This window comes from Pipra filicauda, unplaced genomic scaffold (assembly GCF_003945595.2).
Source record: "Pipra filicauda isolate LSUMZ 115617 unplaced genomic scaffold, ASM394559v2 scaffold269_size1075953_pilon, whole genome shotgun sequence".
NCBI lineage: Eukaryota > Metazoa > Chordata > Aves > Passeriformes > Pipridae > Pipra > Pipra filicauda.
Window position 1 is genome coordinate 52,618 of NW_024104386.1, and position 27,257 is coordinate 79,874.

The following is a 27,257-nucleotide window of genomic DNA, read 5'->3' on the forward strand; positions in this document are numbered from 1 at the left end:
GATGAATGCTCAGCAAGTCCTAGAAAGAACTGTGACACAAAGAATGGGCACAAGACACCTACCAAGTACTGATGTTCAAAATAATAAGTCTTGCCAATAACCAAGAGAATAGCAGCAGCTGGATAACAAGTAATTTCATGCTGGTTTTTCAACCCTAGACTTTGCAGAGGCAGGAAAGCCATGGGATTACTCCAGCTTTTCCGAAGCGAGGAGGACAAGCTATAATTAAACCTCCTCGGTCACAGCACCACAAAGTCTCTCTGCAATGCAGAGGGAAATGGGAGGAAAATCCTGTCATCAAAGAATAGCAACTGGACCTACGTTTCTAATCAAGTAGCTGAGGCCTCTTAGGTGTTTTTTTATCGGGAAAAAAAAAAAGACATCTTGTGGCCTTTCCCACCAAATTATGGGGATATAAGACTTTGTGCCTCTGTACTCAAATATGCAGCATGACCAGGAACATTTCAGCTAAAGAGCAAGTCCTTGGTCCTGTGCGAGATGACATCCTGCAGTGGCCAGGGGAAAGCTGTAACACAGCTCAAGACCTTTGTCAATTATTTGAAAGCTAATTTGCCCTTGGGGAAAAAAAAAATTCATGCTCCTTTGGGAAGAATTCAAGGGTGGAAGTTACTGAGAGCTGCTGAGCAGATTGGAGAACACTTAGACAGCAAAAGGTGATAGATTGAAGTATCACTGCAGATGCAACATGGGCAGATCCTTCAACCCTTACTAACAGTCTTTGCTCTGTTTGTGTTTCTGCTCTTGACTCAAATAATTGGAAAAGGAGTTTCAGTTTACTGAAAATCTTTCAGTTTACTGAAAGATTTTAGATGTGGTGGGAACTCATTCATTCTTACCTTTAAGCAAGGGTTTTAATTTGCTTCCTTCTCTAGGAGTTATTTCATAACTGTTAATCTCCATTGGACAATGTTTCTTATTTTTTTGTGTTTCTGGTTTGGGAAACATTTGCTTTTCTCTGAAATATGACCCCTGCCCTCTTCAGAGCTTGGAGACCCTTCAATAGCAATTGCATTGATCCTGCTCTCTGATGGATGCTCCTGTGACAGCCAGACTCATAGGAAGGGTTCACAGAACGTTTGTGTGATGCTCAGTTGCTATGGTGACCTCAGTCCACTTCTAGTTCCACAGCCTTTGACAAGAAAGAGCAAGAAAAGAAGAAAGCCATAATTTCCCTTAAATGTTATTGATCATATCTGTACATCAGTCCTACCTGTGCCAGCCCTGTGTACTCTGGCCTTTATGTTCTCCATGTGGGACCTCACTCTATTCTCCCATGATTTCCAGGCATGATTCACTGGGTCTTCCTGTCCCTGTGCCACGAGACCACATGCCCTGAATTTAGTCTGGGATATGAGAAGAAAGGACTTGTCTATCAGTTCTGTCACTTCCTTTATTGCAATGTTTGACACAAAACACTGGGTAACAAAGAATTTGCAGAAGCCAGTTCACCCCATCCCATGGCAGATGTCTAAAACCAATGACCCTTTGGAAGTTCCCCTTATGGGATGAGACTTGAAAAAAAAAATCAATTTATCTTCAGGTGGGTTAAAAGAATGGAATGATCTGCCCCCCCAGGATCAGTCCCTCAGATGTCCTTGGACACCAGTTCTTATTCAAACACACAAATACAAACAAGGCTTCCTAGTTTTATCCTTAATTATCCTCTGCCTCATTTTTCTTGCTTTCTAAATAAAATGAACAGCAACATTTCATTTTGTCCTGTCTCTATGTGAGCAATATGTTCACAAATCCCTTTGTCAAGGTAAATGGTGATATACAGTAAATCGTGGAATAATAGAACCCCAGAATGGTTTGTGTTGGAAGAGACCTTAAAGGTCATATTGTTCCAAACTTCTACCATGGGCGGGGACACCTTCCACTAGACCAGATTGCTCAGGGCCCTATCCAACCTGGCCTTGGACACTTCCAGGGATGGGGTAGCCACAGCTTCTCTGGGCAACCTGTACCAGGAGTCTCACCACCCTCACAGGGAAGAATTTCTTCCTAATATCTAATCTAAACCTTCCCTCTGTCATTTTGAAGCCATTCCCCCTTGTCCTATCACCACATGTCCTTCTATAAATGATTTTTAATCTCTAGATTAAAGTATTGTCTACGGGGCATGAGGCTGGAGAGACCCAAACCCCTGGAAACAGTAGAGGGAAGCACTTAGCACAGGGAAAGGTTTGGGAACCTGGAGGGTCATGTAATCTGTAACCTTGCCTGCCTGCTAATTATTACAGATCGTGTTAATGACATTGTGAAGAAAAAGCAGCTCATCCTGGATCGATCAATCAATCATGGAATCATAGAATGGTTTCAGTTGGAAAGGATGTTAAAGGTCATCTCATTCCATGCCCTGCCATGGGCAGGGACACCTTCCACTAGCCCAGGTTGCTCCAAGGCCCATCCAACCTGGCCTTAGACACTTCCAGGGCTGGGGCAGCCACAGCTTCTCTGGGCAACCTGTGCCATTTTACCCCTCCCACAAGAGAGCCACAACAAAGCAACTGGGATGGTTGGACAGTGTTTGTGTGGGATCACGTGTTTCCAGGCACAGGAGCGGGCCGAGGGTTAATGTTCCCTTCTAATGAAGCAGAGTATCCATGTGGGGAGCTCCGAGAGCACAGAAAAGCTGCTAAGTATCCTGCTGTTCCCGACTGTGGCTTTGCCAGCCGGCTGAACAGATTGCTGGTCCCTGGGAGCAGCGGGAAGCAAGAGGGGAGGGAGTGAAAAGGCCCAGCGTGGTGGATGCTGGGGAGTGGGGCGTGAGGGTTCGCTGATTTATTTCCTATTTAGAAATTAAATGTTCGGCTTCTAATCAGTGCTATGTAAAAGAGGGGGGAAAAAAATTCAATTTCTGCCTAACCAGCTCATTATCCACATAGCTGGACTGCAAGGATTGTAGGATATGTTTTCCTCAGCCTCTCCTTGCCCCAGTCTCTGCATTTTCTGAAGGGATGCGATTAACGTGCAGTAAAATCAGTGCAGATTTTGAACACTCATCTTAATGCTGTAAAAATCCAGCCTTTTAGAAGATTACCTATGTGAACCAGCCCTGAAACCCATAATCCTGAGATGAGAAAAACAGGAACGAGGGAAAATTGTGGGAAACGCGTTTCGGGACGGAACATTTTTGGAAGCCTTTCACCCCCTCCTACTCTGCCACTAATAAGGGACAAATGCTGGAACAAAAGGGTTAAATGCAAGTTGTGTTCAGATAAACAAAGCTGTGGGAGATGGAGCAGGTGCCCTGCCAGCTGACACCCAGAGCAGCCAGAATTTGGCACCGGGGAGGAGATCTAAAAGGCTGCTCTGAGCTCCGAGACTCACCGTGCACAGGCTGTTTCTTGGCTCCAGCTTTGCCAGTCCTGTCCACTTTAAATCAGGAGCAACAATTGCTTGCATCGAATTTCTCACCAGCTGGAGCGTAGCAAGGAGTGAATTATGTTTTCTGGGTCTCGGTAAATAAAAATCAAGGAAGAAAGTCTGATAAATGTGCAAGAAAAGGGCAGGAAAGGTCTGGGTCTCTGCCACCAACTCAATAGGGAGCCTTTGGCAAGTCCTTTGACTTTTTTTTCCCTCTTCCTTCTTTCACCTCTTCACATAGAAAACAGAAATAAGCAGTGTTTTCAGTAATTGATGTTTGGAACCGACAATTCAGCACTCTGATGGATTTTCTCTAGGATCTCTAAGCAGTACTGCAAATATCATCTAATTAATAATGTCAATTAAAGCACTGATGAAAGATTTGCATTTCTTCCCAAAGAGTGACACTTACCTGTCCAGTCTGGTCAAACAGCCTGTCAATGTGCTGGATAAACCATCCTGTGTTGAGGATAACAGTGACTTTTTCAGAAGTTCATTGACTAATATGAGCGATTCTTGATTTAACGAATGGCGTTGTAAGACACTGTTTAGTAGCTGACGTTGTGTCCATATTTCTGTATTTTGGGTGTGAAAAGCACAAGTGTCATTCATGTCAGTCATAAAATCATGATATTTAAGGTGTTATTATCATAGAGCAATAGAATTTTAGAATGATTTGGGTTGGAAGGAACTTTAAGGATCATCCAGTTCCATCCCCTGCCAGGGGCAGGGACACCTCCCACTAGCCCAGGTTGCTCCAAGCCCCGTTCAACCTGGCCTTGAACACTTCCAGGGATCCAGGGGCAACCACAGCTTCTCTGGGCAACCTGTGCCAGGGCCTCGCCACTCTCCCAGGGAAGAATTTCTTCCCAATATCCCATCGAACCCTGCCCTCTGGCAGGTTGAAGCCATTCCCCCTTTTCCTGTGACTACACATCCTTTTCGAAAGTCCCTCAAAAATGTAATCCTTGAATTAATCCCCTGAAAAATGGGTTTCCAGTGAAAATGAAGATTAAAGTCTTGTTTTATTTATTCTTCATTTCTGGGAGAGCATCATATTTCATTATACCATTATATGTATATATGTATAATCATATCAGTGGGCTTTTTCTTCATCAGTGAAGTCTGATACACCAGTTCCTCACTGTTTATGTCCTAAGAGTAAGGCAACAAGAGGATTCTGTGAAAGCCCATGCACTGAGGGACCCTACAGTCTTGCCCACTCATCAAGAGTAAATTTTCTGAGTCGTCTCTGTAGTCAGAAAGGCACTTAAATAAAACAATAAGTCACAAAAATACCATTTCTGGGTAATAGTGTGAAAAAATGAGAGGGACTGCCCTGTGTCTGGGCTTCCTTACAACCCCAGCTCAAATGCAAGGTCAGGTTCTGTCCCTGTATGTGTAAATATGTTAAATGTTAAACACAGAAATAATCCATATGAACTCCATTGCATTCTCCTACAGGTGGGCACACACAGCCATTGGCATGGTTTTCTGTCAAGTAAATACCCATATTTTCATACAGAAAACACAAATATGCATTGTCTGAGAGAAGGGAAGCAGCGGCACATGGGAATTTAAAGGTGTTACAGGGAATTTAGGGAGTTACAGATGGTGGCTCTATGTTCCTCACTATGTCCTTGTATATAAATATAAATGTATGTATATATATGTAAACACACAAAAATATAATGGGATATATATGTATGTTATTCCAACATTTAATAGATGGACTTTGACTTTTAGTTGCAATTCAGGGTATGATGTTCAAAATAAATCTAATTGACTTTCCAGTAGCTTATTAAGGAAAATTAGGTTGATGAATCAAGCCTAAAAGCCTATACAGTCAAAGGTTGCACTGGAACTGTCTTCAGTGCATTAGTAGAGCTTAGATATACAGAAAAATATGTTAATAAAAGGCAAGTTTGCTCTTAGAGCAATCAAAATATTAACTTTATTGAAAGTGTGAATCCCTTCATAATGCCCAAACACAGTGAAATGCAATAAAATTTGGGTATATATATAAAAATGTCACTATAAAAAGCCTATTCATGTCAGAAAACCTAAATTAATATGATGCTTCAATGTTATTATGGATGTCATGAAATTCAAAATGAACTCAAATCTAATATTTTAACATCGCTGTGACTTACTACTACCTATATTTGGAGTGAAATAATGGTAATTTTTATTTCATCCTTTTTAGATTATAGGAATAAAAACCCATTTAAAACGTTTAAACATAAAAAAAAATATCTTTTTCTGAGCCATCAGTGTAATGTGCAGGATGCCAGGAACATCAGGCTTCAATCCATTTAGTAGTGGTCTGGTCTTTCTCCAGAAAGAATTTTGGACAGTTTGTAATGTCAAATTACTCCATAAATGATGAAATAAAAAAGGTTTTTTTATGAGTCAAAGAGGGGTTTTTTGGAGTTTTTCTTGCAGCTTCTTCTGACCCTGTTTTTGTGGGTCACTGTGAGGCATAGGCTGGTGTCTGAGGTGACCTCATGTGAGGAGCCAGTTCCATGGGAGCTGCTGATTTGAGTGGCACATGCTGGGGAAGACACCAGGAAAGACAGGGATAAAGGAACAGTGCTTTGCTCATTGATCCTCTAATTGCCAACTAAACCCACAGGTGAAAATTCCCCCGCGACAACCCAATCTCTGCATTCTGAAGTTGGATTTTAGCAGCACAGGTGCCTATATCTGAGCTGTATCACTGTCACTAAACCTGGGGGTTGGTAGATCTAGGAGGGAAACGGGTCTGTCCAAAATATTCTGCAGAGCCATTCCTGTGACTGTGCCAAGAACCTGGAGCACAGCCCCAGTTCTGCTGCAGCATCTGCCAGTTCAGCCTGATGCAGCAGCTGAACAATCTCTGCTAGAAGAGGTTTGCTCAGAGCGTTGGTGACCTCTCCTCAGAATTTTTAGACTTATCCAACATTTGCAAACGCCCAAGAATTAGAATTATAGAATCATAGGATATCTTGGATTGGAAGGGACCCAAAAGGATCATCAAAGTCCAACTCTTAGCCCTGCACTTGCCCAGCCCCAAGAGTCACACCCTGTGCCCCAGAGGATCAGCCAAACCCTCCTGGAGCTCTGGCAGCCTTGGGGCTGTGCCCACTGCCCTGGAGAGCCTGGTCAGTGCCCAACCAGCCTCTGGGGGAAGAATCTTTTCTAATATCCAGCCTAAATTCCCATATGTAAAATCCTCAAAGCAGCTGGAGCTGGGCAGACAAGGCAGGAGCCCAAGGGAGTTCTCACCATGGCTTTCAGTATTAACCCTCCAGAGTCACTGGTGTGTTGGGCGTGGAGGTTTGATGCTCAATACCTCCATCCAAAGTCACAGTACAGCCTCCCTGATGCTTCAGAGGGGTTTTCTAGACTCCCTCCATCACCTTCACATCAAACCCTCTTTTTTTTCTATCTCAGAAAATCAAAAAGCACATCTGATTTATTATAGAAGAGAGAGATAACTCTCTCTCTAATTGATTTTAAATTATTACATGATAAGGAATTTGAAAAAGTATAAACTGGAAAACATGTTTTATGCTGAACTGAATTATTTTAGGTCCTTCAATGCTTTCTCTTTTCCCATAGGATCAAAATCAGACTCTGCTGGGATTTTACTGTTAGTGAAAACCTTCTCACACAATTTGAAGTTTTTTTCCAATCCCTAATTAATACTGGACCATCAGGGCTAAAAACAGGAGCAACCTGGAGCCCTGTGGTCGCTCCAGAGGATGCAGAACTGAGCTGCTCTGAACATTTAACCTGCTGCAGTGGTCAGTGAAGTGCTGGAAATGTTGTTTCACTGCTCTGTGGGCCCCTGGCAGAGCTTTTTGCTGCAGCTTCACGAGGCTCCTCGGTGTCTGTGCACGATGCAGCAGCACCACTCCATGGCTCCTGCATCCCCCAACACCCAGCCTGAGCCACAATCCTCTGAGGGGCCAACAGAGTCTGACTTTGGAATTAAACAGTTAGCATGTTGGGTGGGAATTTGGCTTTAGGCGCTCCAAGTAATCATTTTTTGAATGATAGAAGAGAGGAAAAGGAAATTAAGGAAGGAAAAGGAAATAAAGAAAGGAAAAGGAAATAAAGGAAAAGGACATTTTTTAATGTAAACCCAGATTGTTATCATTTCGTGTTGTAACATCTGTACTTTTAGTACATAAATCACCATGGATTTTGGCACAATGTTTGGTAAGTGTGTGGGTCTTTCTTATTTCAGAATCTTCCCCCTCGCTTAAAAATACGAAAGAAATAAAGAATAAAAAATCCTCAGAAAAAAAGCTCCCTCATCTGTTTTTCTTATTATTCCTGGAGTTTGATCAAACTTCCTGATAACCAGATATTTAACAACACAATGCAATCCACCATCTTCTGAAAAACACTTTCCATTCATAAGACCAATAATGAAATAGAGATTTAAACTTGCAGTTCTTCTCTGGGCTCTGCTACATCCCTTCCTCTTATGGGAAACAAACTGTTATCAAAATTAAATTGCAAACTATTATCAGGAAAGAATTAATTACTTTTATCCTTCTCATTTCAGGTTGGGAAGTAGATAATTTGGGGCAAACCCATGCAGGTAAGAACCAGTTGTGCTGCCTACCTTTTAGGCAACTCTGTTCTCAAAAACTGTGCAGAGCACATGGAAATATCAGATTAGTGGAAAGTTGTTTGTGTATCGACCATTATGACAATCATACATTTAGTTCTTTGTAACTCTCAGATAAAAAGTGAAATTAAAAATCTCATAAGTCTTTATAAATCAATGTGATTTAACCTAAACCCACAAAATCAAATTATCTTACTTAAACCAACTAGTTAATATTTTTTGTCATTGATGGATGAAAATAATTTTTCATTAACTCTCTGAAAACTGACCATATTTAAATACCTATGGATTATAAATCTAAATTCCTAAAGATACAATATTTGACTTCTATAATTTTACAATTAAACTTTTCCTGGTTTGATTGCCTGTGTTTTTAGCTGTGTGCTTGTTTCTTGCAGTACCTATTTTCTAATTTTAGAGGTTCAACTTTGATTTAAACTCACAAGTAAAACCACATTTACTTCCTGAGTAAGACAGAATCAAGTATTTATTGCCTTTGGGCCTGATTTAAACTAATAAAAATCAATTGCATCCTATTCACTGATTTCCACAGAGACCAGTTTGGGTCCTAATAGAAAACACAATCAAAACAATTTCATACCAAATTTCCACTTTTCCAGGTGATTACGACCTGCTGGAAAGCACAGCCCAGTCTCCCCTAGGTAAGAAATAAAACCGTGGAGGTTTTTTTTCTCTTTTTATTTATCTCTGTTAAAAAGGAAGCTCAGAGGTTTTTTTCCCCTACCACTTTGGTATTATTTTCTAATCAGTACTAATTATAATCATATATTTTCTGCTATGTTACTTTTAGCACTATTATGAAAATTTATTCCTCCACTATTAAGCCTTACAATCTAGGGAAGTGTGTTGCTATAAATGATATCTACCTGCTTAACAGTAATTACTAAATGGTGTTAAAGACAGTCAACACCATGATTCAGTAGTTATTTTCCATAGGAAACTAGGGATGAATGTGCAAGAGTCATTTACCAAAATTTGCCAAGTAATGCGATGTTTTTAAATGAATGCTGTGATTAAAGAGATATATTCTGCTGCATGGATGGCAAACACAAGCTCTAAAAATAAGGTCATGAGCTGCTCGACTAAACTGCTCTAAGAATTCAAAGCAGCACAACCTTAATAACAAAAACCAAACCCAAACCTTGGAAATTTCCATCAGTTTTGGTCAAGGTACAGCTGAAACTCCAAAAACTGTAAGACATGGAAGCTGTTCTGTTGTGCTGGAGAGGAAGAAGTGCAGCCAGAGGCCCAGCCCTAGTTTTATAACCAGGGCACTGAGCTCTGGCAAGATGATGGTGCTTCCAAAGAGCATCACAAGGGTTGTCCCACCTCAGGCAGCCTCGTAGCAAAGTGAGTGTGAAGAGATTCCTTCCTCTTCTACCCCCAACTCTAGTTTTCCAGTGCAGTTTTAAGCCTGAATGTGTCAGTGAAAGCCATATAGGATCTAGTCTTTATAGCAGATTAGGCAAAAAAATGGGTTATAAGCTTATAAATTGAGCTTAAAGGCCAGAATTGGAACAATTAATAGACAGAGGAATGTAAGAAGCTCTGAACCAGGTTTTAAATTGTCAACTGAAGCAACCATCTGTAAATGAACATATTGCCATGAAGACAGAGATTGGAAAGAGATTCCCACTCCATCTTTCCTTTTTCTACAGACCTGTTTTCCTACAGACCTTCCCCAAAAATTCACTCTCAAATCAGAGCCTATGCTTGAAGATAATTGAGTGGGATACATGATATCTGACCACAGGAAAACAAACCAGCTGCCTCACCATGGATATATAATGGCTGGTTCAGATACCCCACATATCCTGCCTGGCACCCAACAGCTGGTCCAGTCCCATGCATGTGCCTCAGATACAGACCACTTAAAATAGCATAAAGGGCCTGTATTTAAGCAGTGGACTTCCCTTTGCCCCCCTGAAATGTAGATGTCCACAGCAAAGCTGGATTCCCGAGATGCCTCTCAGAATCAATGGAGATAATTGGACTTTTAGCAGCCCCCTGGTTTAGGTACCCACGTGAGAATGAGATTTTTGGTGGTCTGTAGACACTGAATACTCTGATTACATGTTTTTGCTCTCTGGTGGCCAACTGTAGTGCTTGCCATCCATAGATACCCATTGTAGAACTGGGTCATCAATGATGTTATTAAATGTCAAGATTAAAATCCTCTATGGATGTCCAGATAAACAGTGCTTTCAGTAGAACTGCGGGGTTTTCTTTTCAAGGGGAGGGAGGGCAAGTCCTGGAGTCTGCTTCCACAGTGTCACATTCCCAATTTGGCACAGGGGACATCAGCAGGAATTGCACTGAGGATGGCTGGTCTGAACCTTTCCCTCATTATTACGACGCCTGCGGCTTTGACGAAAATGAGACAGAGTCCGATAACCAGGTGGGAATTACTCTTGTAATTATAAACAAATGAAGGGGGGGAGCAGCAGCAGCACTGCTTTTTGCCCAGCCTCTGATCGTGTTATGATTTGATAGTGGTCAGAACAAGCAATCGGATATTTATGGGTATAAAAATGTGAGGTTTAAATCCTTCTTAGCCTGGTACTGAATATTTACAGAAGATGAGTTTTTACTCCTGATGCAGTTTGTAACTTATAGAGTCGTGGGTTAACCTGCACTTCTTCCCCTACTGACTAAAGAATTCCTCGGCCAACTATTTCCTTCCTACAGGTGTGTGCACAGTGATCAAAAAAAATAAAGATAGCTTTTGGCAGCTCTCTGACAAATAACTTCATGGTACACAAAGCCAAGGGCACAGCTGACATAGAGCAGAGCTCTGATATCCAGTGAGATCTCAGAGGAAATAGAGGAGAAATCAGGCTGTTCAAGAAACAAATCCTGCCTCTGGTTCCCCCCCTGCATGTTGACAGGGTAAGGAAGATGTGGCTGTAGATGAATCCTTTAACCACGTGTTGTTTGCCTCCCAAGGATTACTACTATCTGTCTGTGAAGGCTCTGTACACGGTGGGATACAGCACTTCCCTGGTGTCCCTCACCACTGCCATGGTCATCCTGTGTCGTTTCAGGTGAGTCAGGACATGAGCAATGAGCTGTTCGGTCACTGGAGGAGAGAAACTGGACCTCATTTGTCCAAGCTTTTACCTCACCAGATGTAGAATACAAGGGAAAAAACCCTTTAATTGAGTTGCTCCCCCGGCTTGGACACACTCCAGTAGTCACATTTCTGTAGGCTGTAAATGCATCAGGAGAAAGTTTGGGTCTGTTTTATGAAGCTTCAGAAGATGCATTGGACTGGGTCTATTTTTTTGCTACAAGAAAATGCCCAAATCCTCCCCTTGCTCAGGCTTAAGATCAGTACTAACCACAGTCCTGGCTTATAAATATTGCTATTCTTAGCACCAAGGTGCTCTGGCCATGTGCAGATGTGCCCAGTGTGATGAAATACAACCATTTTCTTCTTTATTTCTCTTCTTTTCCCCCTCCCTTCCTCTTTGCTCTCTAGGAAGCTTCACTGCACCCGGAATTTCATCCACATGAACCTCTTTGTTTCGTTCATCCTGCGTGCAATATCTGTGTTCATCAAAGATGGGGTTCTTTATGCTGAACAGGATGGCAACCACTGCTTCATCTCAACAGTGAGTAAAACTGAAACCTTGATTCTTTCCAGCATGAGATAAAAGAAAATAATGAGGCAAGCACAAGTCTGTTGAGCGTCATAAACTGAGATGCCATTAAGAGAAAAGGCGATAAACTGCCCTCCCAATTCACAGCCAAACTGGATGTTGTATCTCATGATGTCACCAGGGTCCAGCAACCAATCCTTCAGGACAAACCTATGGGTTTTGGTTTCTGCTCAGATTGTTTCTCCCTTTCACAGCCTGCAGAGCAGTGGGTGGGATGAGAGCAGGCACAAGCAATTTCCTCCCTCTGAAGGTCTGTTTTTTCTCCAGAGCCTCATTTGTTCTGGATGTCAGGCAGAGTCCTGTGTAAACAGGGTGACCATTCACACAGAAAATGCATCCAATGGTCACACTCTCAGCAAATCATTGGTATGAGCCACGTGTTTGTCTCTGAAATGTGGAGTTTCATGAAAAGCAGTCTCTTTCACAGATGCATTTAGCTGTATATTATGTGTAAATCCCAATTTCTTTCACAGTTAAGGCTAGTATTTGATATGATAAATCAGCTCACTGAGTGTAATTATGATGGAACTATAAACTGACTTCTCCTTTATCCATCCAGTTATGAGCTAAATTCCCTATGAGTCACTTCCACAAGGAAAGAGCAGCTGTGTAGTTTCTTAGTCAGCCTTTTCTTTGTCACTGAAACTAGTTTTTTTCTCTTAATTCTTCTCTGTGGTAAAGCTGAAGACATGTTAGTTCTGTAGTTTGTTCCTACCACTCTTCCAATGGTGGCATCTGCCTCTTTGTTTTGAAACACTTGAAGCACAGTACACGTCGAAATTCACCATTCAATCCCCAAATCCTCCTGGTAGAGCTTCTGTGAACAAACTCAAGATCTGCTGGTTGAAACACATTGGTTGTAGGTTTGGCCCAGAGGGTGGAAGGCAAGTGAGAACGAACCAAAACTGCCAGGTTCCCATTTGCCTCAGGCAGGAGCTTCCAGTTTATCCACTGATTCTGCTCCGATTTGTTGAGAAGTCCTACTTTTGTAGGACTGAAAACATCTAAAACATCTGAAAACATCACTAAGGTGCAACGCTGGAAAGACCAGTGTGTCCTGCTTTCACAGAGTCAGGGCAGAGCTCAGTTTCCACCTTAGTCTTTTGTCAGAGAATCACAGAATGGTTTAGGTTGGAAAAACCCTCTAAGATCACGGAGTCCAACCATTAACCCAGCACTGCCTCATCCACCACTAAACCATGACCCCAAGTGCTACATCTACACATCTCTGAAACACCTCCAGGGATGTTTTAAATTCCTCAAGGGGTGCTGACTCCACCACTTCCTGAGCAGCCTCTTCCATGGCTTGAAAACCCTTTCATGAAGAAATTTTCACTAATATCCAATATAAACCTTTCCTGGTGCAATTTGAGGCCATTTCTTATTGTCCTATCTCTTATTACCTGGGAGAAGACTTTGCTACAACCTCATTTAAGGTAGTTGTAGGGAGTGATAAGGTTTCCCCTGAGCACCCTTTTCTCTGGGCTAAACAAACATATTATTTTAATTTTTTTATTATTATTTTTCTTTAGTTTGCTGCTTTTTCCCCCACCAATGAACAAAAGCTTCCATCATTTTTTACAGTTAATCACTCAGCCTTCTTTACTCTCACACTCACTTTCATTTTTAGCCCCTGATGGTGTCAAGGCAGTGCAATTCTCACCTGTGCTCAGGAGGGTGCATCCTCCCTGATCCCACTCTCAGGGATCCCCACAGTCATCCTGCCATTTCACATCCTTCCTTAGGTTTCCCAAAACACAACTAGATTCTTTTCTTCCCTGCACTTAATGCTTGGGAGGGGGCTTAAATCTAGCACTTGGTGTTCCCTGAGGATGTGAACTCCCCCCAGTGCAAGACTGTCCGTCTGCAGATGCTCCTTGACCACCTCATGCTGGTAAAACTGCCTTCCTCCCCTTTCAGGCGGCACTCATTTGAGTGGTACCTCACATTCTTCTCATTCTTTAAAAACTTTACCCCTAGAAGTGTTCAATACCAGCCCCAGTTCTTTCCACGGAGAGATTTGGAGAGGTTAAAAGCAGTTTTTTCTGTCCCTTAGACGGAAGCGACACAGAAATAACTTTGTTTCTCTCGACTCTCTGCAGGTGGAATGCAAAGCAGTGATGGTGTTTTTTCACTACTGCGTCATGTCCAACTACTTCTGGCTTTTCATTGAGGGGCTGTACCTTTTCACTTTGTTGGTAGAAACCTTTTTCCCAGAGAGGAGATATTTCTACTGGTACACAATCATTGGCTGGGGTAGGTGATGTTTCTTGTCTGAAATGTGTCTCATCTGAGATTTCCACACTCGGTTTCAAAGTATAATTTTAGTCTTTGTGTGGGAGTACCTCTGTGTTGTGCTTTTCCTGCCTGAACAGAGTTGAACTGGAATCTGGAGGACACGACACCCCTTGCAGAGATGAAGTCCACAACAGAAAATTACCTCCTACAAAATATGATCTTAATATCAAGCTCTTCAGCTTAATCAAATCTACAATCCTAAATCTAGTCCATTTGCTTCATTTGTGCCTTTCTCCCAGATAACAGCTAAATTGAAAATGTATCCAAAGGGTATTCACATATGCTCATCCTACCTGGGTGGGAAATAAAAGCTTGCAGTGGGAAGAAACAAGATTTCTTTCAGAAAGGCCGGTTGCATGATGATAATCAGTGTAATTATTTTTCATTCTGGCCTTCTGGAGATAAATTGGTTCCTGTGACGTGTTAATTCAAGCAGTTCTTTGCTGAGGTTTTCGTGCAGAAGTCAGATGGTGAATGCAGAAGAGTACATTCATTTAAAATGTGCCCTGAGAAGGTTAAACTTATTTTTATACTTAAACATGCTTCTGAAATAATTAGAAATAATCCTGTATATTCATGTGTAAAGGCTACACAAAAAAAACGCCATGTCTTAAACTTTTCTCCTTTGTAAAAAACATCTTTATGTAACCTGAATCTTCAGATAATCCACAGATAATTTTGTTTTCCCCTTCTGAGGCAACTGTACGTACACAAAAATTCTCATCTCCTGGCAAAGACTCCCTACAATAGGGAGAAAAATATAGAGAAGGTATAGAAGTAAAGAAGCTAAAGAGAAGGTATAGAGAAGAAAGAAGGGACCAAATAATCATAAATAACCTATGGCATAAAACAGCTATTGGGAAAGGATGGTTACTGGAAAAGGCTTTTGGAAAAGAAATTATTGGAAAGGGTGTTCAGAGTTCCCTTTGTACTATCCACAGATGTACAGTCACATTATAGCTGAGACATAATTGTGTTCTCAAAGAGAAATTAGGAGTTATATACATGAAAATGTGACAATTGCAAAGGAAAAAAAATATATAAATCTCTGCAATCTGAACAAGCCAGAGGTTGCTGGGTTCCTTTTATTAAGTTTGCACAATTTTCATATCTGTAGGTTTGTCTGAATATGAGAATACTGCAACACAAAATATATTAACCGATATTTATTTTTATTTTGAAGTCAGTCTTTATAATGACTGATCTACCCAGATGAATTCATTCTGTAAAGCAGCCTCAAAATATTTAGTTCTGAGTTGAATACCATAAGTAATATCCAGCTGTTCAATTTACAGATATCATAGAATCCTAGAGTGGTTTGGGTTGGAAGGGATCTTAAAGACCATCTCATCCCGCTTCCCTGCCATGGGCAGGGACACCTCCCACTAACCCAGGTTGCTCCAAGCCCTGTCCAACCTGGTCTTGGACACTTCCAGGGATGGGGCAGCCACAGCTTCTCTGGGCAACCTGTGCCAGGGCCTCCCCACCCTCACAGGGAAGAATTTCCTCCCAGTATCCCATCGAACCCTGCCCTCTGGCAGTTTAAAGCCTATCCCTCCATCCCTTGTCTCCAGTCCCTCTCCAACTCTCCTGGAGCCCCTTTAGGCCCTGGAAGGGGCTCTCAGGTCTCCCTGGAGCCTTCTCTTCTCCAGGTGAACCCCCCCAGCTCTCCCAGCCTGGCTCCAGAGCAGAGGGGCTCCAGCCCTTGGAGCATCTCCGTGGCCTCCTCTGGGCTCATTGCATCAGGTCCATGTCCATCTTACCCTGAGAGCCCCAGAACTGGGAACAGACTCAAATCACTTCATATTCAAAGCAGCATCAATAGTATCCATTGACAGCACTAAGAGAACCTGCAGATGTGGATGTTTTGGGTTTGTTTTTTAACACAATTATTGTCTCACCTCCTGCATACTCCACCTTGACTGGCAGCTCCCCTGCCCTGGTTGAAGCACTTGGCAGGAACTAAAGCACTTCCAGACTCTGGATGCAATTCCTATAGAGCCAAAGCAGCCCCTCAGCTCAGAGCTGGTGGGGAGGGAGTTGCACTGAAGCAACAATCAGCAAGAGCTCAGCATTTTGCAGCATCTGGATGTTTATCTGCGTCCTGAAATGTGCTGAGCACGGCAGTGTCCTCGTTTGATTAATGAGAGCTGCAGATGGCTCTGTTGATCCAGGCAATTTTTTCTCTCCTCACATCTGCAACATGCTGGGAAGTTCTCTGGATAGACAGACTGCTGTCTTCCTGAGTTCTCTCCTAATGCCTGCCCCGTGCCCAGGGCAGGGACACAGCCAGCAAGGATAACTCTCTTCTCAGCCTTTGGGGTTTGTCTGTTTTCTAATGTTGCTCAGAAGCTGAAAAGAAAGTGATGAAGAGACATAAATCTTTTGATGTAAAGAAAAGTTCTGTGGGTATATGTATATTCATACAGCAGATGGTTCAAAGCTCCAAGCAGATCTGAAATGTGGGGGGTTTTTTTTGAACTATATTTTTAGGACACAATTTAGTTTAATTCTGCCCTCCTGCACATTTTTTTTCAGATTTGGAACACTATTCGTAGCATCCAAATTTATACAGTGCAAATCAGTGCAAACTAGACAAAATGTGAGAGCCATGTTCCATAGAATCAGAGAATCACAGAATGGTTTGGGTTGGAAGGGACCTTAAAGCTCATGTCATTCCCACCCTCTGCCATGGGCAGGGACACCTTCCACTATCCCAAGTTGCTCCAAGCTGACCTTGGACACTTCCAGGGATGGGACACCCACAAGTTCTCTGGGCAGATATTTGCTATTTCAAAATTAATTTGATAAAACTAAAATTAAAGTTCGATATTTAAAAATTAATTTTGCTACTGTTCATCTGATAAGGGCACAAAGATCTCCATGTTTTCTAGGTATTCACCTGTCAGAACAGAAGACTTCAACTGACATTAAATATGCATGGTTTCTCCTCCCCAAAGCCTGTCATTTTATTTCTTTATATCATCTTCCTTTCCAGTATTCCCCCATGTGCTTATTTCAAGGAGGAGGGCTCCATCAGTCATCAGGTCTAACAGGGAAATTTGCATTTCTGGGAGTGGGAATATGAGATGTGACAGAGACTCATTTAAATGGGTTCAATCAGATGACTAATTAATGCAACATCAACACAACCTTGCAAAATATATGAAATACAATTGTTCTTGTCAGCTTTTATGAGTCTCATTCACTGCAGTGAGCTGGGTTACCAAGGTCCTCGTTTTGTTTGCTTTTTAGCACTTCATTTCTCCAGTGGTGCCTGAATAGATGTCAGCAGTTTCCTAATCAAAAGTTTTATTTACCATAAAATGTAGATCCAACTTACCCAGAGTTGTCTTTCAAGACTGTATTACTTTATAAAAATATTTCCACTGAAAAAATCACACTTTCAGAGTTTTTAGAAAGGAAAATAAATCCATGTTTCTCAGTGGATTCTTGGTGTTTTGATTAAATTTGCATTTTACATGCATTTTTTGAAAGAGTGAAGTAATGCCTGGAATAGAAATTATATCCAATATTCTCTTTTGAGAGGCTGTTGTTTTGTTGTGGGGGGTTTTTTTAAAGAAAAAATTTTAGTATTCCCATGAGTTAGGGAAACTTCCCTATTGATTTGTTTTGATTGAATAAGTAAAGCAAAAGCAGTTATTTACACAACAATAGAGAAAATTCAACATATGCAAATAATTCACAACTGAACCTCAAAAGAATCCAGGGAATCCAATAATGCCATTGCAGCTCAACATCTGGCCCTCTGCAATTATTGCATCATTGCAGCAGCTCTAGACAGGATGTCACTGCTTCTATTCTGTGCAGACTTTGTTTTCCTCTTCATGCAACAAGATGTAGTGCAGCAACTTGGAGCAATAATGGCCTGAAGGAGCATCATTTTTCCCTGCTATCAGTTTTGCTCCTGCAATCCCACCCACCAATTGTTTCTAGAGCTCTGAATCAATGCAAGGAATTGCAGTCTTTGGTGCACAAGTGCTGTTGGGGGAGTAAAACCTCAGTAGAGAGGTTGCATGAAGTGCTCACTGCTGGATATTGGATGTGCCTGGAACTTTTAATGGTGTCACCTTCTCGTCCTCTGCAGGTACCCCAACAATCTGTGTCACTGTCTGGGCAGTGCTGAGGCTTCACTTTGATGACACTGGGTAGGTATTGCTGCATGGGAAACCAGCCCATGTGCCTTCAGCACCATGGCAAGGATGGCATGGAAATGTAGGGGTTAGAGGATATGGAATCGTGGAGTCATTGAGGTTGGAAAAGACCTCCAAGATCATCAAGGCCAACCTTGGATTGATCCCAACCTTGTCCCCCAGCCCAGAGCACTGAGTGCCACATCCAGTCATTCCTTGGACACCTCCAGGGCTGGGACTCCACCACCTCCCTGGGCAGCCCCTGCCAATTCTTACAACCCTTTCAGTGAAAAAATTCTTCCTCATGTCCAACCTGAACCTACTCTGGTGCAGCTTGAGGCCATTCAACTTGTCTTCTTTTCTCCTTCCATTTCTGACATTGTTTTTTGTGTACACCAGTAATTCAGGTCCACTGTTCAAGTCCTGCCCTGTTCATTTGAATACAGAACCACAATTTGATGTCTGTGCTGTTATTGCACAGGGCAATTCCTAAAAAAAGCTGTAGGCATCAAGCCTGTAAACCTGCAGTTGACTCCACTGCCCTCCATTCCCCACTCCAGCAAATTAGTGGAGTCCAGGATGTGGTTTATCTCATCTTAAAAGAGCTGAGAGGTGAATCACACATGTAATTCCTGCCCCTTTCCAGCTGATTATGGAGAAGGACAAAGGGGATGAGCTCAGCTGTGGAAATTACTGGGGGTATCTCTGATGAAATGAGTGAAATCTGCCCAGGGCATTGCTGAGCTTTGATTTACAGAGGCAATTAGAAGTTTAGCTTCCCACTGAGGAGGGTTTCCAGCAGGGGAGATGAACAGGGGTGAGACAGAAATCCACACCCTGTCTTCTGTGTGAAGAAAAAAATTAAAATTTAAGTAATTTCAGAAAGATTCAAGAGAGTAGATTATACCTAAACTGTCTCTTTTGGTAGAGGAAAAAAAGCCCTGCAAATATCCTGAATCCTTTTCTGAAGGACCAGAAGGAAAAGCTGCTCCCAGAGATGGACCTGCATATCTCAGTAGGCAGTAGATTGACTGACTTGATAGGGCAGCAGATGTGGCAGGTAGGGATGGATATGTATGTCCACCCTGAAAACACAAAATTAGCAATGTTTTTTTCCATGCCATCTATGTTTGAACTCGGTGAAATGTTAGAAAAATGAGGGAAAGTGAGTAAAATTTCAAAAATGGTTCTTCGAAAACATAGAACTGAGTGAAAGGCATTTTGTACCCAAATCCCATTTCCAAGAGATTTAGGCTTATGCTTTAATTTCTCCTCACGTTGGAGACACCTGGATGTACAATTTGCACAAGACTCATTTTTCTACCAGGTTTTCTTCATCCTTCTTGTTTCAGACTCTCTGGAAAACACATAAAGCCCTTCCTCCACTGGGGATGCCAGTGCTTTGACCCAATGTTCCATTGTGACATTAAGACAAATTAAATCATTTCTTTCCATGCAAAACAAGCCAGAAACCCCTGTTGTGTCATTATTATGATCACAACACTGGTCCTAAGTGCATTAATTCCTCTTAGAAGTCCAAGTAGGGTTTTGCAGGTAGAGAGAACATCTCACAGAAGGAAAAGAAGGAAAAAAAAACCAACAAAAACCTTTATTTTCTTTTACTTAGAGAAGCTATTTAGCATGCAACACATTCAGGCAGATTCTAGCTGAGAGTCTCAGTGGTTACTTTTTAAAAATCAGCAGGCATTGTTCAGGGGGTAGGGGAGAAGCCAACACAGAGCCTGAAAACACTACAGGAATTACTGAACTGGAAAACCACAGTGGCAAAGGCATGGACTGAAATACAGACACGGAGTCTGAGTCTCCTTCTGCTTGTTCCTTGCAAAACTGGCAGAGCTCCCTTGACTTCAGCTCCTGACTCCCATCCCTGCCAGTGACAGGTTTGTGGAGATAAATCCAGCTGTCTGCTTATCCAGAGCTCTGGTGTTGAATTAAAGGGAGTTATTCCAGATGGACACCAGAGATGTGGCAGAGAGCAGACTCTGGCCTTTTCAGATGGAAATCACATCCCTCCCCCAGCCCATGGGCTCCCTTCCCTTCCTCCATCCTGGAAAAGAGTCCTGCCTGTCTGACCTGCACTGCAGTGATGCATCTGAAGGAAATTAGGGAGCCTGTTTATGTGGAGCAGCTTGTTGGCTGATAACACTGACTGCTCTGTTGTGCTTTGCTTGTTTTTCCTTCTGGCCACATTTAGCTGAGAAGAAGATGATGTTTCTTCCACTCCATCCATCCTACAGATGTCACAGGGACTGGGACAAAAAAAAATACTAATGATAAACCTCTGTGTGAGCTTCATCTGATTTCTTGTTGACATCCACAAGGCAGAGGTTGGAAATTGAGCTCATCCTGTAAAAGCTGAGGAAAAGGTCTAAAAGGATAGGAATTTGTAGGGGATGATGTATCACCCCAGAGCCCAGATTTAAAATACCTCAGTGTGGAAAAAACACTCCAAAACAACCTCCAAGTGTCTCTTTGTCCCAACCAGATTCCTGGGCTGTCCATGTCTTCAGTAGAGATGACTGGAACTAGAGGAGGGAGATTCCTTTCCCTTTAATTTCTAATTTTTACACAGACAAACTACCATACATCAATATCTGTTTAAATTAATATCAGAATTTTCCCAGATTCTTCCAGCATTGGTCAACTCACTAAAGACTTTCAGTGTAGATTTAATATCCATTGAAGGAGGTTGAGCTCTGACACAAAGGGTAATTTTCAGAGGGCAGCACCTAATTTATAAACACACAAATAATTTAAAAGATAATTGGTGATTTTAGGTGATTTTGTTTTGGGGAATTCAATTGTTGATCACTGAAGAGAGCCTGATTTCCAGGCTGTGGGTGAGGAGTTCCCTCTGAACATTTATCCACTTCCATTTATCCACTTAAGTTAGGCATCCACAGTGAGGTTACTCAAAGATATTAATTTGCATTTGAAAATCTCAGCCATCAGTCTTGTGGATTTTGGGTGACCTTAGGTTTCTGGGCATTGCAAACAGAAGCAAAAATGCATAATTTTGTGCAAATTTGACACCCCACCTCTACATTTTCTCTCTTCTCATCAGCTATACCACACACATCCTTCTTATTGGTTTTATGGAAATCCAGTAAAATACTGTCTAAGTGAAATATAATGAAAATTGTTCAATGGAAAAAGTAAGTTCAGCTGGAATTTCTGAGCCAGGCATCACTCAGCCACTTGGGATTCCTCCCACATGCACTTTGAGGATGGGATTTTAGCTCTGCCTCCTCACTTTTACACATGTAAATAGTTTTGTTCAAAGGAAAGATTTTCACTTTTCCCCCAGATGCCACCAGACAACCATTCCAGTGACACAGAAGTTGCATTAAGCTCTCATCAGACCAGCAGTGTTTTATTCCTGTGTGCTTGTTCCAATTGTTTCTTGGCATCTGACAAATGCACCGTGACAGCCACTGCTGGGATTTGTGGTTGTGCTCCCAGCGGGAGGCCAAACCTTCTTCTCAGAACTGCAGGTACAAAGTAGACAGTTTTTCATGATTTTTGTATTTTCTAGAGGCAAATATCAGGGGAAGAAAGTGGAGAAAAATGAAAGAAAATTTTAGCTGACAGTCAAATTCTTGATGACTTAAAACAGTCATTAAGACATTATGTCTCAATTATATGTAATTGTCATTACAACAGTGTAGCAGGGGTGGAAAAACAAGATTCTTTTCATTATTAGTGGTTTTCTAGCTTTAAAAATGTCTGTTAACATTAAAACACTATATATATTTATATATAGGTCCTACATTTAGCTTTTACTACAAATAAATGTCCAAATGAACCTATGTGGAGTAAACTTCTGGAGAATTCTTTGGTGAATGTAAAGGAAGATTTTAAATGCTCAGGTAGAAATGTCATTTTATTTATGATCCCTCATCCCCAACAGCTTAAAAAAGGGACTGACCCCAACTGTTGTCCAGTTCTTGAACCTTCTCAGATGAATCTTTGCTCCTTGGCTGGACTTTCATTCCCATCTGTGAGTACAACCAGGCTCTGGTACATCCTGGTGTACTAGAAATGTGTAAGAATTCTCATATCAGGGTCAGAAACCCACACTCATGTCTGTTAACTGTGGAAAAGCAACTGAGGAATCAAACTTTGGAATAACTATCTCTTACCCTTTGGGGCATCTATGTCTTTTTTTTGTAAAAGAGACAAATTTACAGTTGTACTGTAGGCACAGAAACACATATTAAGGCATTTTCCATAATATCTAAGCTGTTTAGGAGGAAGTGACATTTAAACTGCCACAAAAATACTTATTTGACTCTCAGGTAAGTTGGGAAAGGCTGTTAAATAAAGCTACAACAAGGACAAACTAAAGAACCTGTACTTTGAACCCAAAATAATTTAGCTGCAAGACCGATCTCCCACTCTCTGACCCCTTCAAAATGATTATAAGTGTATTAACTTATTTGTTATATCTTTTTCTCTTCCCTTCTCTCTCCCTATCCCATTTTTTCCTCAATGACTGCAGCTGCTGGGACATGAATGACAACACTGCCTTGTGGTGGGTGATCAAGGGTCCTGTGGTTGGATCAATCATGGTAAGTAGGACTTGGAGTAGACACTTCCTCAGCTCTTCTGAGGACAAAAACCCAATTTAAATATCTTCAAATACCTTTACAAACCATGATGGGCTGGTGGGCACCTTCTCTGAATGCCCATCATTTGCCACCCACAATGATTCATAATTCCACTGTTAAAAAGAAGTTTTAGTGCAAATTAAATGATGGTTCTCTGCCTGTAAGCAAAGACTGTGCAGACAAAGGGTTATTCAGTTGTTTAAACACAGACACTAAAACACCCCAGAGCGTGTGGAGCATTTGTGTGGGGCTGGGAGACATGGTATAGGGTGTGTGAGAACCCTGGGCCGTTTGGGGCAGCAGCTGAAAGCCAAATGGGACACTCCAGGACATCTAAAACAATACCAGATGCCAGCCACCAGGAAAATGGACTCTGGCTGTTGAATGGAACAAATTTCACAGCTGCATTTATCTAATATTAGATTTATAATAGTATTGTGGTCATAGGGCAAGATACTAAATTCTCTGCAAGGTATCTAAGCTCTCTTTAGCTGATGGAGGTCTTGGATTTGACTCAAATGCTGTTGGATACCCATTTATGGATGATTGAGAGGTTCTAACGAGCCCTGTTTGGGCTTCTCAGAACCACAGGAGGGGTAAGATTGGAAGGGACCACTGGAGGTCATCTTGTCCACCCTCCCTGTTCAAGCAGGATCCCCTAGAACACATTATCCAAGATTGTGTCCAGATGGCTTTTGAATATCTCCAGAGAAGGAGATATTCTGGTGCCCCAAAAGAATATGGGGATTTTAAGGTGTTGTTGGGCTCCTGCAGTTGGAAACTAGATCGAGAGCCCAGACAAGAGGGTTAGGGGCACCTGAAAATCTGTTAGGGTTGTTACATGGAGGTGTTTGATTCTGGGCATCCTAAGTTGCTTTCCATGCTCCAGGGACAGCATTAGGCAGGTTTTCAGTGCTTGTTTCAGGAATTCAGACATCCAGCTCACAGAAGTTTTTATCAGGTCTGGTGATTTTCCTTGGCAGTATTTGGACAGCTCCCTAAATTAGAGCAGCCTGCAGACAAATTAGAGGTAATTCAGCTGATAACAGTGAAGGGGATCAACATGGAGAGGGTTCAGCCATCCAGGGGTTTTGTCCATGTACGTGAGTTTCCATGCTTTCCAGGCACATTCCATGAAGGATCACATTCTGGTTTGGCCAATCACTTATACTGGGTTTCTGTTGATAGCATTAAAGAACCAAAAATCTTCCATGGGACAACTGGGCTTCTCCATCCATTTGTAGTCCTTATATCAGATAGAACATCTTTCTGAAGATTCTGAAATCTTTCTGATGCACACAACTGCTTTAAGTTCTTGTTTCTCCCTACCAACACAAATTTCCACTGTTTTCTTCTGACTTTAAGAAGCTTTGGAGCTGATGGCAGCCAAGTCTGATGCCAGAGCATTGGAAAAATACCTGATTTTATTATTCTCCAAATTTTTAAAAACTGCTAAACTGAGAAGTCCCTTAGTTCAGAGAATGGAAGTTAAAGATACTTCTATTGTTGAGATCTTTGCTATCTGGTTTTGGTATGCAGGGATCTCTTTCTTTACTCTCTGCACTGGTTGATAATGAAAAATATTGAAACCCCTCCATTTATGTTTCTCTTCTCTTGGTCTTGGAACTGCAGAAATCCTGAGTCACTTTATCTGCAGGAAAAGGGATATTTTTGCCTACAAAGGGGGTGATAAGATGCTTGTAAACTTATCCCATTACTCCTGACCCTATAAAGAATTTAGAATGCAGTTTGAAGAAGAATAAGGAAATGGAATTAGCAAGTCATTGGGAATGTCCCATTCATACTTTAAAAATATATACCATTCTCATAATGTTTTTCTTTTTTTTTTTTCCCCAGATAAACTTTGTGCTTTTTATTGGCATAATTGTGATACTTGTGCAGAAACTCCAGTCACCTGATATCGGGGGCAATGAATCCAGCATCTACTTGTAAGTACAAATAAAACAGTAATCAGTTTGAATTACTAATATACACATAGGAAAAAGAGACAAAGTAAAAAAGACACCTCAGCTGAACGAGGTGGATTTTCAAAAAGAGTCACAGGGTCTATTAAATTGCTTTGGTTGATTTTTTACTTTTATTTTGTTAATCCATCAGACACCCAAGTGCATTTTAACGGCAGTTTTTTCACCTTTCTTTAAAAGGCCTAGAAAATAAGCAAAATACAAGATTGAAAAAAGACCAAAACCAAACCAAAACTAACTTTTTTAAAGATCAATTATCTGGAAATTAAAATACTGACCAGGTATATAAGTAACTATTATACTCATGGGACAGTTTGCTGCGCTTCATAAGTTCCAGGGACATGGTCCAAAATTCCCTGAAATCAATGGGATTTAGTAAAAAAATTTAATAACTTTGGGCTCAATTCTAATCTAGGAAGATCCCCTAAAATTGCTCATGTTCACGTTTCTTGTAACCTTAAATTCATTCCACTTAAACCAAACAATTCTCACGCCACTTAAAATTGTTTTAAAATCCACATAAGTCCTGAAATTTTCCTTTAGAAGTTTATAGCTTTGTGATTTAATTTTTTTTTTTTAAGCTGAAATCCTTTTTGTGAGTTTCCACTTTATAAGAAGACAGGTTGGTCATTTGAGATGATCTTCATCCTAATTTGGAGTGCAGGCAGGCATTCTCCTTATAAAAATTATATCATTCTTTGGAATAACTGGGATATGTGGCAGCACATTTGGTGTTGGCTTCTCTGCCCAAATACCAGACTAGTTTAATTTTGCAAATTTTTTTGTGAGCTTAGATTATTTCTTGCACTCATAAACGTGGGTAAGACTATTTGATTTAGCCCTAAATTCCTGAAGCAAATTCCTGAGGCAAGCCATGAAAACCTTAAATAGAACTAAAAGATGTCAGGGGAAAGCAGGAAATCCTTATTTTGTAGCAAATACAATTACCCAGTGATTAGTTTCACCCTAAGTAACCACAATCATAATTTAATGATGTCCTCCATTTAAATTACAATTTTCAGGGGAAAATACGTCCTCCAGCTGCCTATTTTTTTCTTCTTTTTATTTTTTTCCCCTAGTATCTAGTTTGCATTTCCATGAAAAGATAATATTTTCATGTCTGTAGTCAGACATCCACTTACTGAAAGTGCTGCGCTTGCATCTTGCTCCAAACTGTGTTTCCGCGGCCAAAAATAACGCTTGAAATTCTTTCTGTAAGTGGATATCTCTCAGAAATAAAACTCAGGAGAGAGTGGAGACATCAGGTGCCTGGTTTTCCTAGGGCTTGCATGAGGACTTCCCGTGGATGTGCTGCTGAGAAGTCCCCCACTGAGTCTCAGGTTGTAATTAGCACCCAAGACGTGCAGAGCTCGTTCCGATTACGACCTCCCGAGTGCATGTTTGGTGTGTGCTGCACATCTCTCACATATGAAGCAAAGCATGCCATGGATTCCAGTGATTTTAACTAGATTATCCGACATCCTTGTCATCCTGGATCAATATGGTGACTGGGTTTCCCTGGTGTTTTTTCCTATGTGTATAGTTAGCCACCAAAACCAAGAGAGAAACATCATATTTTCTGTTTCATTCGCTGCCATTATTTTCCATATTTCTTTGCAACTTTCGAACTGGGTGTGTATAAATGGACCTTGCATTGATGTTTGTGCTATGGAGTGGAGTGTTGTTTATCCAAACAGATCTGACAACAGAAAGGTCACACAGGAATGATTAAAAGGAATGAAATTAATAATTCTGTGCAGATTTACACCAGAGACAGACAATATTTGTGCACACAGAGCCTGTGAAAAAAGAGGTTGTTGTAAGGAAGGAAAAAGTCAGATGATAATCTGATTCTGTCACCATATTGAAATCTCTGTGGCATTTAGACTGTGGTCCATATGAAGCATTTTCCATGTTCTATTTTGCTGTTTCAAACTATTACAACATCAATCCATCACAGCAAACTCTCCATCCAGATCTTTATTCCACAACATACTTAAATACTTTCCCTTTAGTAGTTGAGGAAGGATGAAGTTGAGGAAGGATTTTCAACCTGTTTCTGAAGGAAATATCACACAGTACCTGCAGCAGGGATTGAGATTTATTCTAATAGGATTTATTGGAGTAACCCTTTAACCAGCTGGGACTTCCATCCTCAAAAAAGAAAATGTAAGACCCCAAAAACTTGTGACTGGGAGTAAGATTTATTTTTTTCTTATAGGTATGGTACATGTTTAGGTTCAGGCCCTTTTAATGATTATTTTATTTAGGAACATCTACCTCTGATTTCACTTCATAAACATGATGGTCATGGTTCTGCAAAGCACTTAAAGCTGTATTTGACTTTAAAAGCTTGGGGGATGGGCTTAAATTTAAAGATTAATATATTTATTATTAAAATCTCCCACTAGTGAAGTTCCCTGGGAATTGTAATCATGGAAGAAGAGCACTGAGGAACTGAGGATTAATTAATACAGTGTAGGCAATGGAGA

The 27,257-nt window shown here is 41.2% G+C and overlaps 1 protein-coding gene across 1 annotated transcript in view; it reads left to right on the top strand.

Annotated features, from left to right (window-relative positions):
• Window positions 1–27,257, top strand: part of LOC113996140 (pituitary adenylate cyclase-activating polypeptide type I receptor-like) — a 72,571-nt gene that overhangs the window by 24,664 nt on the left and 20,650 nt on the right. Inside the window, exons 4-12 of the mRNA XM_039382409.1 lie at window positions 7,949–7,984; window positions 8,635–8,676; window positions 10,330–10,433; window positions 10,982–11,079; window positions 11,517–11,649; window positions 13,800–13,953; window positions 18,104–18,164; window positions 22,672–22,741; window positions 24,638–24,729. Of these exons, the coding sequence (XP_039238343.1) occupies window positions 7,949–7,984; window positions 8,635–8,676; window positions 10,330–10,433; window positions 10,982–11,079; window positions 11,517–11,649; window positions 13,800–13,953; window positions 18,104–18,164; window positions 22,672–22,741; window positions 24,638–24,729 (790 nt within the window). The remainder of the gene's footprint in view (window positions 1–7,948; window positions 7,985–8,634; window positions 8,677–10,329; window positions 10,434–10,981; window positions 11,080–11,516; window positions 11,650–13,799; window positions 13,954–18,103; window positions 18,165–22,671; window positions 22,742–24,637; window positions 24,730–27,257) is intronic.